The sequence below is a fragment of the Aspergillus chevalieri genome, chromosome 7 (assembly GCF_016861735.1).
Source record: "Aspergillus chevalieri M1 DNA, chromosome 7, nearly complete sequence".
Classification (NCBI taxonomy): domain Eukaryota; kingdom Fungi; phylum Ascomycota; class Eurotiomycetes; order Eurotiales; family Aspergillaceae; genus Aspergillus; species Aspergillus chevalieri.
The window spans coordinates 793,001-809,534 of record NC_057368.1 but is presented as its reverse complement, the minus strand read 5'-3'; the positions used below and the strand labels follow the sequence as shown (position 1 = coordinate 809,534).

Genomic DNA, 16,534 nt, shown 5'->3' with positions numbered 1-16,534 from the left:
TATATGGAAATGAAGCGAAACTCCCAGCCTACAAGAAAGAAATGCTACAAGCTTGCAGAACTGGCGATCTTTCTCGGCTGCAACGAATATACCAAGCCCACAACATCCAGCCAGGAGCCCAACTAGACTGGATGGAAAATGATGATAAACCACCCACTGCATTCAAGCTGTTTATAACTGCCATTATCCATGAGCATGTCCCCATAGTGCAATATCTCCTCTTCATGCACCCAGAAAGTGAACTTGACTATGAAATGGTTGTACTGGCAATTGTTGACCATCCCAACCTGGAGATCATGGAGCTTGTTCACAAGCATCAACCAAACATCATCAATTTGCAATACAGACATACACATACATTCTTGACTGATGCCTGTCAGGGGGGTGGGACATATGATTCTCCTCCTAGCAACAAGACTCTTCCACTGATCCACTATCTGCTGGATAATGGGGCTGACCCTCAAAAGGGTTCCTGGAGAGATTGTGGCGCACTCTGCACAGCACTAGAGTTCTCACGGCCATTGGAGATCTTGGACAAGATGATTGACAAAGGGGCGACAGTGGATGATTTTGTCTTCTCTGAGGCAGTCAGGAGTCGGCGGATTGATGCTGTGGAGTTGTTTTTTGAGAAGGCAACACTCCATTGCTCTACAAAAAAGATGCTTCATGAGGCACGAAAGACAAAAGACAGGGAGATTAAGTCTCTAGTGAAGGCTGGAGTTGCAAAAAGGACGGACCAGCCCAAATGGTGGCAGATTTGGAAATAAACATGCTTTAGCTTCGTGGTCTAGGGATATACATGCGATTAATGATGATAAACTTCCGTGTGCCCACTTGAACCCTTTCCAACCCAGACAGCACTACATGTTCTATGCTCCTGTTCAGTCGCAGTCTAACCGTGCTCCGAAACAGTAACTTGAGTCTCAAAATGACAGAAATATTTCCTTCAAATGATGCTCATCCACTCTTGTATTTCCCGCGAGGGCACCCGGATTTTCATGTTTTGAGCATCAGTTCTATCAGATATACCTATATGTATTATACTAACGAGCCGGCGTTTCTTTTACCGCCGTGTTTATATTTCCATTGAGTCAACACTGATGGCCAATAGCCGAGGTACTATGCTCTTAGAATTTACTGAGGGTGGTTTTAACAATCTCGAGTCCCAGCTGCGTCCCCGCCAGCGTCTCCCGCAGCCAGGAGAGCGTCGTTGATCTGTCCAACATCTCATGAAACGGCACGTGATCCTGCGGACCAGGATTGAGCAACATCACAGCTGGGAAATCGACCCAACCGGACAGTAATGCCTTCCAATTGAGGAACCCTCTTCCGAAACTCTCCATTTCCCCTGGAAATGCCGCCCTTGGACGTAGAGAGCGTCAGTCTCGTCGAGCGTGAATCGCCGCGATTGCTGGAGTCTGGCAAGATGCTGCGGAATCACATCCCGCGTCAGGTCCTCAATCGATTGCACCGGATCGCTTGCGACCGTCTCCGTCTCACGAGTATCCGTCAAGGAAAGACCGGTAAGTGAGCCTTGGAGAGGATCACCAGATCCATCCTCCAAAGAAGAAGCAGAATGCACAGAATGAGGCATCGTGAAAAGAAATATGCGGAAAGTTAGAGAAGGGGAAGCCTTCATGATCCCCTAACATCCCGTGCCGGCGTACTTATATACCGCTGTGCCATCCAATATCTATCTGAACGCAGCCGGTCTTACACCCTTCATATCAATCGATTATCTTTCAGAAGACGTCATCTCAAGGATAGGTTGAGGATACCAATCCCGTGAATGGAAATAGGCAAGGGGGGTTTCACAATCAACGGCTGATGACTACCAACACACAAGGAACCACGTCCAGACAACGAATAGACTATCCTCTCAATTTCTCCAGTGAACTCTGTGGTCGTAGGTTTGAGGCCAGGAATCGAGCCATCCGTCAACCACTTGGCAGCCGCAACCAGCCATCCGCACCCATCAAAAATACATCACCCGCGAACGGCTTGTTGACAAATAGATGGGATCCAACTGGGATATTCCCGGGAGCTTTCCAGTTTCGAACTGTCATTTCTCGTTCCCGAGCCGATAAATCGTCGCTATCGGTGGACCGAATAATAGATCCGAGAAATCCCTGTACGGAATAGTGAGCCCGAGTAGTGAGGCCAGGAGATTCTGACATATTAAGTTATATATAACGTATTCAACGGGCGAGCGGCGAATACGGCCGAAGTGCGAATTCTGTATTCCCATACAAAATGGCCATTTTTTAACCTGCAATATCTCAACGCCATTACAAGTTATGTTTACTAGAAATTTAAGATAGCATATTTTATGGCCATACGCAGTATATATCTCAATTTTAAGTATCCAGAGCTATTATTTATTTGGAATTTGAAATTATCTTTGACTGTTCCAAGGGAGGCGCCATTCGATGCTGCTCAGGCACAAAGATAGTGGTCCAGGCGATGAAGCATTCAAACTCCATGGTGTCGTCAGCCTTAATCTACACTCATCCCATTAGCCAGAGCGTTAGATGGATTTTTATAATGTATACGGAAACCAGTACAGCGTCTTGGTTGGAAGAGAGGCCAGGGCATCTCATAGACCAAGCTAGAATATTTAATAGTTTTCATGAAATTGTGAGACCGTTGCAAAAACATAATCTATCTAGTGCAGCCCCGTAGAGCGTCAATCTGCCATATTCTTGATGGTCGTGCTCCAGTATACTTGGATTGAGTCCTGACTTCGACCTGGAAATCGGTTCGAAAATAACCTTGCCACCGCCGACCAAGGCCGTCTCTCGTCCCTTTTTAGCTTCAGCAGAAGGTCCACCTCTTCACAGGACGATGGCATACCCTTCCTGGAGCTCCCATGGGGCTCACTGTAATCAGGTGGGTGAGTTAAGCAGCTTGCTGACCGCACATCTCTGTTCCCAGATTTCATTGGATCAGATCTAGGAATGTGACATGGTAGCGCGCCTTCCAACAACCAAGGAAGAAATTGCAAATGTTCGTCAAGCGGTAGAGACAGAAAGTGTGAACAAAGCACTGAAAATGAATCTTCCCCTGCAATAGATGTAGAGAGACCTTGAACTCATTTGGATGATTGTTCATGCAATTGGTGCGGCTATCGCTTGTGAGATTTAGACTTTTTGTCACCGTGCGAGGTATCAAGAGGGCTCTCAGAGGTAGAAATGTCGGCTTCAGTACTGAGATAGGAGCGAGGCAACTGCTGATGACCCTTGGTGTGAGGGGGACTAATTGATCTAGGATTACTGTCCTGCCTCTGTGCAATGGAGTCTTGCTGGTTCAATGCATCGCAGAAAACGGATGGAGGGTCTGGATATGGACATATCATCTCTGAAACTGTAGGACCATCACTCTGCTAAACCCGAACGGGGGAGTTGCCGAAAACGGCCACGGTCTGGTAAATGCCAATTGTACAGTCAGTGTGATATTATCTATGCAATGTCCCTATATCTTGTGATAGAAAGACATCGATAAGTTGAACAGAATTCCAGAGCCAGGGATATATTTCATGGCGTAGAAGGGCACGCGTGCAAATAGCGTCAATGAGTCCGGGACGGAAACGACGGTAATCTTCAATAGTTCAAAATTGTCGCCGAATTGTCGCCGATGTAAAATCTAGCACGTCACAGTGCAGGGAGACTTCAAATAAATCGATGACCTCACCATTAATGGCCATATATACATCCTCTAGTATTAGCTCCCTAAGTATCATGTCTGTGTACATATATTGGGAAATGATATTCGTCGGCGAGCTTCTTATCGCTCTATCTCGGCAGAGTAGAGTTTAGTTCGGTGTCTAATGCCGTTTAGAGACACGATTTCCATGGTTGCGGTCGATGTTGACCTGGCGATATTCCTTCTCACGTTCAAAGTGACTTGTCTTAGTGATAGGACCATTATAGATAAGAAGACTTGATTGAGAGAGAAAGGATAGAAGGAAAGGAAGAAATAAAAGAACCGTGCGATTCCATTTCATATACAGACCGTTTATCACACGACTCCATGAGGCGATCATGCAGGGGTTTGAGACACAAACTCGCACCCGATATTCCGGGTGCCCTGAGTAGACTACCTTCAGCACTACCATGGTTTGCTGGGTTGGTCTCGATTTGATCGGTGCAAGGGGAATGATTACAGCCCGTGCGCATCAACCCCCTACACCTCGTGCACCCCGACACGACAACATGAACTCCGATCCTCCGAAAACGGTAGAAGTGCCTCATAATAATGCAAGATATGCAGGAACAAAAGAACGTGCTCTCCCGTCCTCAAAACTTGACATTTATAGTGCCCTCCCAAAAGAGTACTACTTCCGTGTGGAACCGGGAATTCTCACCAATGACATCCAAATATATGACAGCGGATGCCGTTCCCTGACAGGCCTGTCAAAGTTTATGGTTATTAGATCAACGCATGCTTGACTCTTCTGGGAAAGCGCACGCTGTCTTGTTTCGGGCATGAACTGTACAATGATGATCGCTATTAGCGGTTTTGTCGGACGAGCTTGTTCGCCTTCTGGTTAACTTCGATAGTGCTTAAATTGCCACAATATTCAACACTCGGGAACCACATAAACACTAATCTGAGTGGATTTCATGGGAAAACTGCGGCACAGGTGCCATGCCTATTGATCAGCGTTGGAGTGATTGCCATCCAACCACAAGGTACAGAAGTTGCCCCTAAAATAGAGACTAATAAAAGTCGCGCTCGTCATGGATCGCGACATTGGCATTGTCCGTTTTCTTTTTCCTTTCGACATCTTGAGATCATCAGGTTTTGCACTGGTGGCTGCTCAGAATGCGCCTGTTCCGGCAGTATGCGGTTCTTTTCTCTCTGGCATGCCTGGCGATGCCGGTGATTGCATCTGCATCGGAAACCATTCCTCAATGCGCTGTATGCTCCGGGCCTCTCTTTCTGTATCGCGCAGCATCTAACAGCAAATAGCTCAATTGCGAACAACAATTCACTAATACAACGTCTTGCTCAACGACCGATACAACATGTCTCTGCACCGATACCCAATACCAGGCCGATTTATCCAGCTGCGCTATGGCCAATTGTTCCATGAAAGAAGCATTAAGTGCATATTTCATGTCACAGATTAATCAAGTCATCACAAGCTAATATGTATATCTTCAGCGGCCAAATACATCGTCTCCCGACAATGCGATCTCCCCATCCCCCGAAGATACCCCGAGGCAGACCCTGGGACGATTATTCCGTTCGTTATTGCGACGATTCTGTTTGCGATCCGGATGACTGCGAAGTTCTTGCGACTTGGTGGTGGTTGGGGACCAGATGATTATACCATTATTACTGCATATGTGAGGATGTCGGTATTCCGTACTTTAATCTTATGCTAACCAGTTCAGGTATTGGCTATTATTGCGTTCGCGCTGAACATCTCAAGTAAGTAAACGACCTGGTAAATCGAAAACGGAGCACTAACGAGTCAGTGGTGCATTATGGCTTCGGGATGAACATCTGGGACATACCGCCACAGGATAATATCACCATAGCATACAAGGTCCATCTCCCCCCAGTTTTCAACATAACCACATCTCTAATCCAATTCAACCCGAGCAGTACTTCTTCGCCTTCGTCCTCGTCTATAAAGCCCTGATCTCCCTCGCCAAAATCTCCGTTTGCCTCTTCCTCCTCCGCATCTTCCAATCCCCCGTCTTCCGCTACACAACCTACACCATGATAGCCATCAACACCGCGGTCGCGATCACTTGGATCTTAACCGACAGCTTCCACTGTATACCTGTGCACCTTGCGTGGACGGGATGGGCGATGGAGGAACAAGGAACGTGTATTAATTTTATCGCGTCGACGTTTGCGAACGGGTTTGTCAATATCGTGGTGGACACGGTTATGGTGATTATGCCGGTGTATGAGGTGTCGAGGTTGAATTTGTCGGTGCAGAAGAAGATTGGGGTTGCGGTTATGCTGGGGATGGGATTGGTGTATGTCTTCCCTTCATTTGTTCCTTGTTTTGGGATTCACGCTTATACTTATCTGCAGATTGACGACCATTGGAATCGTCCGCGTCGTCATTTTCTCCCGAAACACCTCCAACACAAACCCAACCTGTGCGTATCATCCAAATACCCCCCCCTCTCCACTCCCATTAACAAAAGTCGCAGTCGAAATGGAGCCCCTAAACCACTGGTCCGTGATCGAATGCCAAATCGCCATCATCTGCGCCTGCCTCCCTACCAGCCGCGCCCTCTTCGTCCGCGTCCTCCCCGGCGCAAACACAACCCATGACTCCTCAACCGCCCGCCCCTACCCAACCGCAACAGGGGCTTCGAGCAGAACGGCTGCAGTGTCTGCTTTTGCGGGGTCGGGTGAGAGGGAGAAGGGTCGGATTGCGAAGACGGTATCATATTCGGTTGATATTGGGTCGAAGACGAAGCGCTTGACGAGGGAGTCGGATGGGTTTATCCAGTTGAAGGATATTGAGGCTGGGGGGGAACGGGGTTGATGATTGGTGTGGGTCTGAGGTGGATTTGGGCTTGTTGCCTGTTTACTTACGAATCACAATCATGACCACGACTAAGGACTGGTTTATTTGCTACGGAATGGCAAACAATTCCCGAATGGGATGGGAGCAAACAAGCACATTGGTGCTGTGTCACTGGGGATCCCAAACAACGACCAGCCGCGCAGCAGCGGTGACAAGGCATCCACGAGACAGGAACAGGCCGCGACAGGCTCCTATTGATGAAAATTATGGGATGAGTCTGGTGTACGATGGAAGTCTATCTCCCTGGTTACTTACGTCCCAAGGATATGGGATAGCTAGTTAATTGAACACTCCATGCTGCTGATGGGGTAGAACCGCCGATTATCGAGCTCTTTGAACATGAGACTTTTCCCATTCTATTTGATATTATTTACAAATACTATTGGGCAGTACACTGTATTAGCAGAAACAAAACATCCATCGAAGCAAATCTACTGAAAGAAGCTTCAAATTCCCCGCCAAAAAAACCCAGAACATCGCGCATCCTCGGCCCCGAATACTTCACAGTAGCGTTAACCCACAACTGACTGGTCACAGAAGAAGGCCTCGTCTCCCACTCCCAAGGTATAGCTCGATTCTTGGACAGTACTGGGAAGTGAACTAACCGATCTACGTATTCAGCAGCATCGCCGAACACCTCTTTGATGTGAATATTTTCCAGAGCAGGAAACTCAGCAAGAGACCGGAACAGTGCCTTCAAGTCATCGCCGGTACTGCTCGATTTGATGTCCAGTGAAATTAGGACCAGGAGGCGGAGGGTGCTTCTGCATCTGTGTAAAAGAGTAGAGAGGTCCTTGATTGTAATCCGCACTCTTTTCAAATGCAGCTCCTCCAAGTGTGACCATGAGACATCCGTCAAAGCCAATTGACCGCTCAGCCACGCCGTCTGGTCCTTTCTATGTGAATTGATATAAAGGATCCGCAGATTAGGTGCACAGGCAATCACATCAAACATCCATTCCATAACCTCTGGAAAGGCAACGGCATGATTTAGCCTCAGTTCTCGAAGATGTGCCCACCCAGCACAAATCGAGCATTGTTGACGTGCACTGCAGCAAGCTCGGTTGGGTCCAGGCAGGCGTCGCGGAAGTCAACGGTAAGCGATTTGACGGGATGGCCGGTTAAGCTAATCACTGCCAAAATAAGTGAGATGGCCTCTGTGTGGAACAGGGTGCTTGAAAGAACAGGGCAATTGTACTCTGACACGGCGTCAACCTCAAACGACGTGCAATTGGGAAAGCGGAGGAGAATGACAACTAGCCATATAAGGGCTACTTGTCTTTCTGGGAGACATTTCCCGGCTAGTCCCTCTCCGAGAGTTCGATTATGCTCATCGGACCCTTTCACTGTTAAGTGGTGCACATAACGCCATTGGGGGGTATCTGAGATCTCCTCCAATTTCGTCAAACTTGAGACAGAGAGGTCTGTTTGGCGCGAATAAAGCACTTCCTCCATAATAAATGAAAGTTTACATTTGCGATGGTTGGGTGTGTCAGCCGTTACTTGCACAGGTCTGATGTTTCCAAGAAAGAAGCCACCATTACGACCACTTCGGGGGGGGGGTAGGTTGAAGACATTGTGAATTTGTGAGAAATGTTGATTATGGACAATAACATGAAGGCTTCAGGCTCCAGGAAGCTACTTTTGAGGGCCACGCCCTATTTAAGGCCAATATAGGTTACACAGTATAATTTGTTTGCTTCCTTGTCTGCAGTTGAACATGTTGAATTAGACCAATCAACCGGGAAGTTGCATGGTTCGTGGATTGGCGGATTGACCTCTAACAATGTAATTTTTCTATTGTCACGGGCTAGGTGCTGCTCATTTTCTGCAGTATGCTTGATGATGGCGCTTCCGCTGGGTGTTTGGATACGTAGCGTGATAGTCGATTGGTTCGGGGCTTTGTGCGCGTTCGGCATGTCATTATTATTTAATCAAGTTTATTGTCCATACCGAGCCCTAGAGCTATGACAGACCATGATTCATGGACTCAAGGCCAGCAGTTATTCTACAGTCTCTTGTCCCCATAGGTTCCTGAGGCGCTAGCCCCCTTCTACAATCTTTCTGATCCTTTTCCTCGCCCCAGACCGCCTGTATGCGCAGTGCTTTCGAGCATGGTTCTAATTGCCGCCTCCAGTGCTTCCAGTCCCCATTCATCATGTCTTCGAGCCCTTTCCGCCGTTCGCTGTAGGTGTGCTCGGGGTAGAGCTATGCTGGTACTGGCTAGGAATCGTAGCAGCGCTCTGGTAGCTCTAGGTTCTCCTAAAAGTCGTCCTTGTGGATATTATTCTGCAGTAGTGGGTCTCATAACTCCGTCTGTCTCCAGGTCCATGTAGAGCCTGTTTCGTTGGTGTTGCCATTCCCGACATTCGAAGAGAAGATGGTGTGTTGTTTTCCTTGACATACCACATCCCTCACAGGTTGCATCCTCCCCGGATCCGATGTAGGTGTGCTCCTATGGCTGCATGTCCTGACTTCAGTTGAAAATAGCGGCTTGCTAGGTGCTTGGGGGCCATTGCCGCTGCAGGGTCAAGCCGCCAGTTCTTCTGTGGCCTGTATATTCGTTGACCTTGTTGGGATCGCTGTCCAAGCTCCTTAGTGAGCCATCTTTGCCTCTGTGTTGTAATGGCCTCTGTTCGGGCTCTACAGGCGAAGGCCAGAGAGATCTCTCTTGGGCCTTTTCCTGGAGGCTTATTGGCTGCCTGCCTGCCGCCTGGTCGGCTCTCTCATTCCCTTCTACTCCTGCGTGTCCCGGAACCCATTGGATAGTGGGTTGGTGACCTCTGGCATGTAGTCTCTTGGCTATAGCATGTGCTTGGATCACTAATGCTTGACCTGGCCCTGGCTGGGTGTGTCGCAGCCTTGCAATGGCCGCTTGGGAGTCCAGCAAGATAGTGACTGGTTTTGGTCTCCCACTTTCTCTGCTAACTGGAGTGCTCGAACCGCTCCAAGATGCTCTGCATCAAAGACGTCATGTCCCTTGCCCAATGGGAACCCCCGGGTCTTCCCAGGCTCCTGGTTCTTGCCATGCAAGTCCTGCTCCGCATCTGCCATTCTCCAATCTTGACCTGTCTGACCAGATTGCTAGCCCAGGAGAGAAAGATTGCGCCGCTGCTAGGGCCTCTGGACCTCGTAGTACCTCTATTCTGCCTGGGAACTGGCTACTGGTCGTCTGTATTGTGCTTTCAAAGCCCTCAGATGGGTCCGCTGGTAGGGATATTGGCTAACTGTCGAGCTAGGTGTTGTCCTAGGGACCATGGGCCCCGGCTGCTGCTCTCAGCCCATTGCCGGTTCCCTGGGGTCTGCTCCCCGGGCTGGGCATGCTGGTCCCCCTCCCGAAAGCTCACTGGGAGGATCTTCTTGGCAGGGTGGTTCTCTGGTAAGCTGAGCAGTCGGGTAGTATATCTCAACTGTCGGGCCTCCAGTAGGACCTCTGCCGGTGCCAGGCTTGCCTCACGAACCAGCGGCCCTATGGGGGTGGACTTCAGCATGCCGGTGATAGCACCGGCCTGTCGATTGATCATCAGCTGTATGCCAGCCAGCCAATCCATTTGGCCCTGCCGCCAGAGTTCTGCTCTATACAGGGCTACCGATTGCACTGCTGCAACTTGAACCTGGCGAGCCAGCCCTGGGGCAGGAACTACATGTGGTTTGATTTAAGCCGTACCGTCACCTAGTCCAGACATTGAACACTGCACCCCATATCTGAGGGCAGTTATAAAAAGAATAGGCCTACTCTTACCTGTTTCTGTTACCACGCGTAAGTCATATTTCGGTTCTTTGGCCCATTGATGGGAAATGCGAGCTCGGTGCGAATCCATATCTGTCCTGAAGGACAAGAGTAAATCTTCTAGTAATTACAAGTCAGGGCGGCAAGCAATGGCTGTGACACGTCAAGAAACGTTAAGGGCATGTCCGCCACCTGACATTCAATCCTGCTTGAAGCACATATGTCATGGCGATGTCACAACGTCACCATACCATTTACCCCCCAAACCTGTAAAATCAACACCATCGAACGTAGCAGTCAGTCAACAAGACCTCAATTCCAGCAATAACACCCAACAAAACTAACCAAGCAACCAACAAAATGCCCAAGAAAATCCTCATAATCCTCAGCGACGCCAAATCCTTCCCCCTCAAAACCCCCACCGGCACCACCCCCCAACAAACCGGCTTCTTCCTAATGGAACTCGCCAAACCCCTCTCCAAACTCCTCGAATCCTCTCACGAAATCACCTTCTCCAGCCCCAAGGGCCTAACACCCGAACCAGACCCGAACAGCGAATCCCTCCTCGCGTTCGCGGGAAACTTCTACGAGCGCACGCGCGAAAACGAACTTATTCAAAGAATGAGGAGGGAGAACGGGTTTAATAGCCCGAGGCCGTTTGGGAGTATCAGTGATGCGGAGCTGGAGACGTTCGATGGGGTTTTTATTCCCGGGGGACATGCGCCGTTGACGGATTTGGGGGGTGACAAGGAGTTGGGGAGAGTATTGTGGCATTTCCATGAGAGAGGGAAGCCGACGGCTGTTATTTGCCATGGGCCATATGCGTTTTTGAGTACGAGGGAGATTGGGGATCGGGGGTTTGCGTATAAGGGGTATAGGATTACTTGCTGGAGTGATGCGGAGGAGAAGGTTATGGAGACTGTTATGGGAGGGGAGATTCCGAAGGTTGAAAGTGCGCTTAGGGAAGCTGGGGCTGACATGGTGGAGGGGTTGAGTACGAAGGTTGGCGGGATTACGGTTGATAGGGAGGTGGTTAGTGGCGCGAATCCGACGGCGGCGGGGGCTTTGGGGGAGAAGTTCTTGGAGATGTTAGGTTCTTAGGTGAGAATACAAGCGGAGCGAGTGATCTCTGTACATTATTTTGTTCTAATCATGCTTGTTGGTAGGTATAATGGCATCTTGGGCCTCTGTTTACAGTAGGGCTCGATATATATTTCTCCGCCATCTGGCTCCTAAACTACACAACACTTTGTTCAAGAAACAAAACATAATTAATCATCAAAACAAATTCCTCGCATTCTGCATTATGCACAAATACAATGTCGCGCATAAATTCGACATATAACATCCTCTACGATCTACAAACCAGCGGTGGAGGCTCCCAAGCCCGCAAATATGAGCAATCACAACACAACGAACTCCAACCCCAACGAAGACAAATCCACTCACGAATTTTCCAGAATGCATCTAAAGGATTCGTGAAAGACATTCGATGTGACGCTGTGTACCTGGTATGCATGCATCATGCATGTCGCGTATGCAGCTAGATGTTCAGTATATCGCTATTTGTGAGGGACAACTCGATACACCTGGTAGACTATCTGAATCCTTCGGATAATATTTCTGGGGTAGCGAGGTTAGCGAGCTTAGCCACTGTGCCGTGGGTCTCAGCTAGCCACGGACGACGGTATACCCGTAGACACTCTCAGCCAGCCAGCCACTTTGGTGTGCCTTACCGAAGGACACCAATGTCATGTGAATATCCCGAATAACGCCGTACTACTCCGTATCCGTACATATGTGGTGCGCATCGTACCTGATTATCGTCGCACCAGTGCTATGGTACGGTCGGCGATTTCGTGTCAATCATCAATCTATCAATCTTCAATCGAACCCCCTGGCCATGGTCGAGCGATGAAATCCTATATGGCAGTAATTGCCCTCCGTAGACCCGATACAATGGACGGGCACTGATTTAATTGATCATCGGTCTTGATGATAATGATGTTTAGGCTGTGTTCGTCTGTTGTGTATATGGATCTGGACTGAAATTAAAGAGAATTATCAGTAAGCGGTGTTCTCCGGCTGGAGAACACTACTCGGTAGAATACCGCAATGCATACTAGGTATGGAACGGCATGGAAGGTGAGATCGAGCGATGGCACCTGTCAAATCAAATACTCCGTCGAATGAGAAGCCAGATCGGCCATGTGGGAATAAATTGCGGATCTGGCAGAAGCCGGTCATTGGCGCCTGCAATTTCGTATATGGCGAATACGTGTGGACCGGAAGGGTTGGTGTACTCCGTACTTGTAGATTAAAATCGCAATTCTCCGAATCTGAATCCTCCATGTCGTGGCTGACTGACTGGCACCTGCCATCTTCAGCTTGAAAAAACAAATCATCGCTCAGGGGGTGGAGCCAACTTGCGCAGCAGAACCAGAGCGTCGGTACAGCGAATAACAACCTCCGTAGAAAAAAAAAAAAAAAAAGGAAAACCACAGACCATGCGGGTTTTAATATACAACAATGACAGCCTGTCAATTGTTAATATCTGCCACCGTATTCTGTACGGCGTACTCCATACGGTGTGGTATGCGTGGGCGCATTAAATCTGCCCGTCATAATCATCTGCACTAACACCAAAAGAGTGGAGATGATAGCGACCACTCAAAACTCATCGATATAATAGCGATTGTCACGCCCAAGCTTGAAAATTTGACATTCGGTGCCTGCCCTGCCACAGTGTGGAAAATAACTCCGTACGCAAGCCATGATGTGGCTGGTGCTGCCCCTGGGATCGAATGTCTAGGCACTCACTGGTAGAGTGATGCTCAAGGCCAGTCCCTTTTGGGATAAGTGTGGGATGGCATTTCGGATCCGGATAATTGATCCAAGGCCGTGGATTGACGGACATCTTGAACTCCTATACCCTTAAGAACGGCGCCGTCGATCGACCGAACAACTCCGGTAGGCTTCAGCATACTGTAGTCGGGTAGCTGGTGCGGAGTACTGTATATTTAAACACAGGGCTGACTGCCGAAATAGACTCTATCCATGACGTTAATTGTACACCCCCGTACTCTGTGCAACGAGGGGCACTTTGATCCACGAGTCACAGCTCGAGGAGCCCCGATCAGACTCCAACTCCTCCCCCAAGATCGATAGTGAAGCAAATCAAGCATAATCACTCCTTTGTGCTTGTGCGGTTGCAACCCGGCAATTTGTCATGCAACTCGATAGAACCATAGTTAGCGGAAAGCTAACTAACCGGAAGAGGGTAAATGAATGTGGACGCCTTTTTTGACTATTGTCGATCCCTTTCGGAGACTCCGAAACTGTGGCGGTGCGCACGCTGCGAACTATCGATCTCCTTATTTAGCTCATGCACCTGATTGTCGGTTGCTTTTTCCATTTGGTATGCTCATCTATGCTTGACCATGTGTGGTGATGACGGTATAAACTGCGGCGTGAGGCTGAGGCTGTCAACTGCTTGTCATCAATTGTCAAAGTCCAGAGACCCCGTTGACCCGAACCGGCTGTAACCGGCGATAGTGGAGGATATCACGTGGCGTGGTTGTATTACAGATGAACCAAGATATAGTCTGTAGTCCAAAACAAAGGAAACTCGATATATTGCTCTGCTGTGAATAGATACACCAAAAATTGATCCAGGAAAAAGAAAATGTGATACGTAAAATGCTTCGCTGCAGAAATCCCAGAACTTGAACAAAAGAAAGATTCGAAACGAGTGGCATATTATCGTCAAAATCGTGGCCCATCACATCGTCATGAGACGCTCCTTCCCCTTACCATGGACTTCGCGGCCCAACCATCCAGTCCTCCATGGCTAGCCAGTCGCTCCATCGCGCGTCAGCTAAGCGCAGCTCCTCCTCCGTAGAGTTACGAAGAGGCCGTAGGGTTGGGGTTTGCTCATCGGGGAGAATATCATAGGCTTCCTTGGTCGAGGCCCATCCACTGCTTTTGGCCGTGAACAAGTAATTCATGCGCTCTTGTTTCCAAATGGTTTCTATGCCGGCTTCCCAATCATTGCCAAAGAACGCGTGCAGAACGGCTGGCGTGTCGTTCCCAGTAACAATAAGTCGTCGAATGTATGGCGTCAAAGAAACAGTCGCAGCAGACGCAGGGGAACCCTCTGTTTGTGTGAACTGAAAAACGGGAGCAGACGGCCGCTGGCAAGGTAGACGAATGTTGATAAAAGAAGTCATCGATTGCACAGGAAGCGTATGCTGCGCGTGATCCAAAAAGTACCGTAAGCAGACCAAATAGTGCGGGTACCATTCGGTAGGATCGACACGGGCCGGTTCTGCAGCAGGTGCCTCTTCCATTCGGACCGGCTGCTCCTGCATCGGACTCATTAAGCCGTACGGGAACTCAGTAGAGGAGCCATTGGGAATATGCTCAGGTCTACCGGAAGTTTGTTCAGCCTCTGAATTGGGGCACGGAATATCAGAAACGAGTCACGGGTTTGTAGAGCGATAAGAGGAACTTACTCATGGGAGTTGGAGTTTGAGCGAAGTGTCCGAGAGGAGAGCCCAAGCATGGAGAGCTTTGCAAGAAAGGTTCTCCGGAATCCTGAGCGTTTAGTGCCATGGTTGACTTGAGGCATATACAAAGAATATCCAAAGGACAATGGAAGAGGTTAATAAAGAAGTAGACTTGGAGACTTGACAGCGTTGATTGAAATCCAAAGTGAGACGCGTAAGGATCGAGTCAATGATAGGGAAAGGGGGAAACAACCAATCCTTATACTTATAGTCTAGCACGTTCATCCTGGAAAAGAAAAGAGCCATGGTCCGGCGAAAATTGCTTTCCCAAAAGGAAACAAAGTCGGTGTCAAGGGAGACACACAGTAAGCGAGAGAAGCAGATCATGGGGGAAACGGATCATCGATTACATGGTCCAAGCACTGACTTCCCGGTCAACCTGTTGTTGGGAAGTGCGCGAGGAAAGGATTTGTGTGCGAAGAGCGAGGGTGGAGCTGCAGGAGACTGAAGCTATTCCCAATAACTCGCTGCTCGATATGGGTCAAGCCACATATAGATCCAGCCACAGGAGCCACAGTAGCCACATATATCAAGCCACAATTGCAAATCAGTCCCGTGATGTGGCGCAGTGCTTTCCAAAAGGGTAACTCTTGCGTGGCGGTGCTTCCGACCATGCCACAGCCATTCCCCTTACGGAATCCCGAGGGATGCCGAGCCCTGGCGTTAGTCCTAGTTTGGAAATAGTGCGCCCCAACACATCTTCAGCCTCAGGCAACCGGGTTTTCCCCCTGGCGCGATCGACTGAACTGGAACCTCTTCTTCATTAAACGAATTGATTAATGATGGTTGATTAATCGATGATGCCACAATCGAACGCAGAGTCCCAGGAACCTGGACACGATTCTGACGCTAACTTGCAAGATTTGGAAGATTCGTCAACTAGTGCCGTTTTAGGCTTTACCTCTTTCGAGTCTGGTCTGGCTCGGGCTAAAATGATTCATAGATTCCATGGTTATAGGAGACTAACTAAAACTGTCCTGACACTCTGCACTGATCCTCGATAGTGTCAAAATCAATGCCAAATTGCAAAGATGGCTTCGGGCATGCCTACGACCGAACATAGCCTGGACTCCGTGCAGGGAAAGTACGGAAAATACGGAGGATTTCAAGGTACACGGGACACCATATGACGGACTAGAACGGAGAATAGAGGAAATCATCTTGAATCAGCCGCTGTCGCAGCGGGAGGCCCGTCGACTTAGTATTACTATCTGAGTTTCTTTTTTCTCCCCTAAAACGTTTCCATGGCGAAGCGAAACCGGTTGGAGACAGTCGTGCGAGTGCGATTATGCATCATTCCACGGTGCATACGACCTGTCTGAACCGGCTACATACAACGTGGTACGTGGTCATGCAGGATAAGAAGTTGAAGCCGCGCGAAGCGTTCAATTCTTTTTTTCCCTTGATCGCGATGATAAGACAAGCCACAAGTAGTATCGCGATAACGCAAGGAGGGTATTCGACGGTGAGATCGCCACTCCGGAGTAGGCGGAGAACCGAGTTACATACAGATTTACGAGCTGGAGAAGCGAACAATGCGGTCAATTGGTTCCCGGCCAGGGCCAGGGACAGGGACAGGGATCAAGGGAAAGAGAAGCTACTGGAAGGAATCATAGTACTCATAATAACGAAAAAGAAAAAGAAAAAGGAGATCAATAGCGAATGTGAGAAGTCACA

The 16,534-nt window shown here is 48.9% G+C and overlaps 6 protein-coding genes across 6 annotated transcripts; 3 read left to right on the top strand and 3 right to left on the bottom strand.

Annotated features, from left to right (window-relative positions):
- Positions 1–371: 371 nt before the first annotated feature.
- Positions 372–767, top strand: ACHE_70255A (uncharacterized protein; the record flags this gene model as incomplete). The annotated part of the gene is made up of 1 exon (XM_043282568.1): positions 372–767. A coding segment is annotated over one exon (396 nt), but the record flags the coding sequence as incomplete, so codon positions are not given.
- A 503-nt stretch (positions 768–1,270) lies between these two features.
- ACHE_70254S (uncharacterized protein) lies at positions 1,271–1,594 on the bottom strand (the record flags this gene model as incomplete). Its single annotated transcript, XM_043282567.1, has 1 exon — positions 1,271–1,594. The coding sequence occupies one exon, from the start codon at positions 1,592–1,594 to the stop codon at positions 1,271–1,273; it is 324 nt and encodes a 107-aa protein (XP_043139933.1).
- Positions 1,595–5,076: 3,482 nt separating this feature from the next.
- Positions 5,077–6,517, top strand: ACHE_70253A (uncharacterized protein; the record flags this gene model as incomplete). Its single annotated transcript, XM_043282566.1, has 7 exons — positions 5,077–5,107; positions 5,167–5,351; positions 5,400–5,436; positions 5,484–5,554; positions 5,614–5,996; positions 6,055–6,122; positions 6,177–6,517. The coding sequence occupies 7 exons, from the start codon at positions 5,077–5,079 to the stop codon at positions 6,515–6,517; spliced, it is 1,116 nt and encodes a 371-aa protein (XP_043139932.1).
- Positions 6,518–9,382: 2,865 nt separating this feature from the next.
- Positions 9,383–9,613, bottom strand: ACHE_70252S (uncharacterized protein; the record flags this gene model as incomplete). Its single annotated transcript, XM_043282565.1, has 1 exon — positions 9,383–9,613. The coding sequence occupies one exon, from the start codon at positions 9,611–9,613 to the stop codon at positions 9,383–9,385; it is 231 nt and encodes a 76-aa protein (XP_043139931.1).
- A 1,036-nt stretch (positions 9,614–10,649) lies between these two features.
- ACHE_70251A (type 1 glutamine amidotransferase domain-containing protein) lies at positions 10,650–11,390 on the top strand (the record flags this gene model as incomplete). The annotated part of the gene is made up of 1 exon (XM_043282563.1): positions 10,650–11,390. The coding sequence occupies one exon, from the start codon at positions 10,650–10,652 to the stop codon at positions 11,388–11,390; it is 741 nt and encodes a 246-aa protein (XP_043139930.1).
- A 2,708-nt stretch (positions 11,391–14,098) lies between these two features.
- ACHE_70250S (uncharacterized protein) lies at positions 14,099–14,903 on the bottom strand (the record flags this gene model as incomplete). The annotated part of the gene is made up of 2 exons (XM_043282562.1): positions 14,099–14,739; positions 14,804–14,903. The coding sequence occupies 2 exons, from the start codon at positions 14,901–14,903 to the stop codon at positions 14,099–14,101; spliced, it is 741 nt and encodes a 246-aa protein (XP_043139929.1).
- Positions 14,904–16,534: the final 1,631 nt, after the last annotated feature.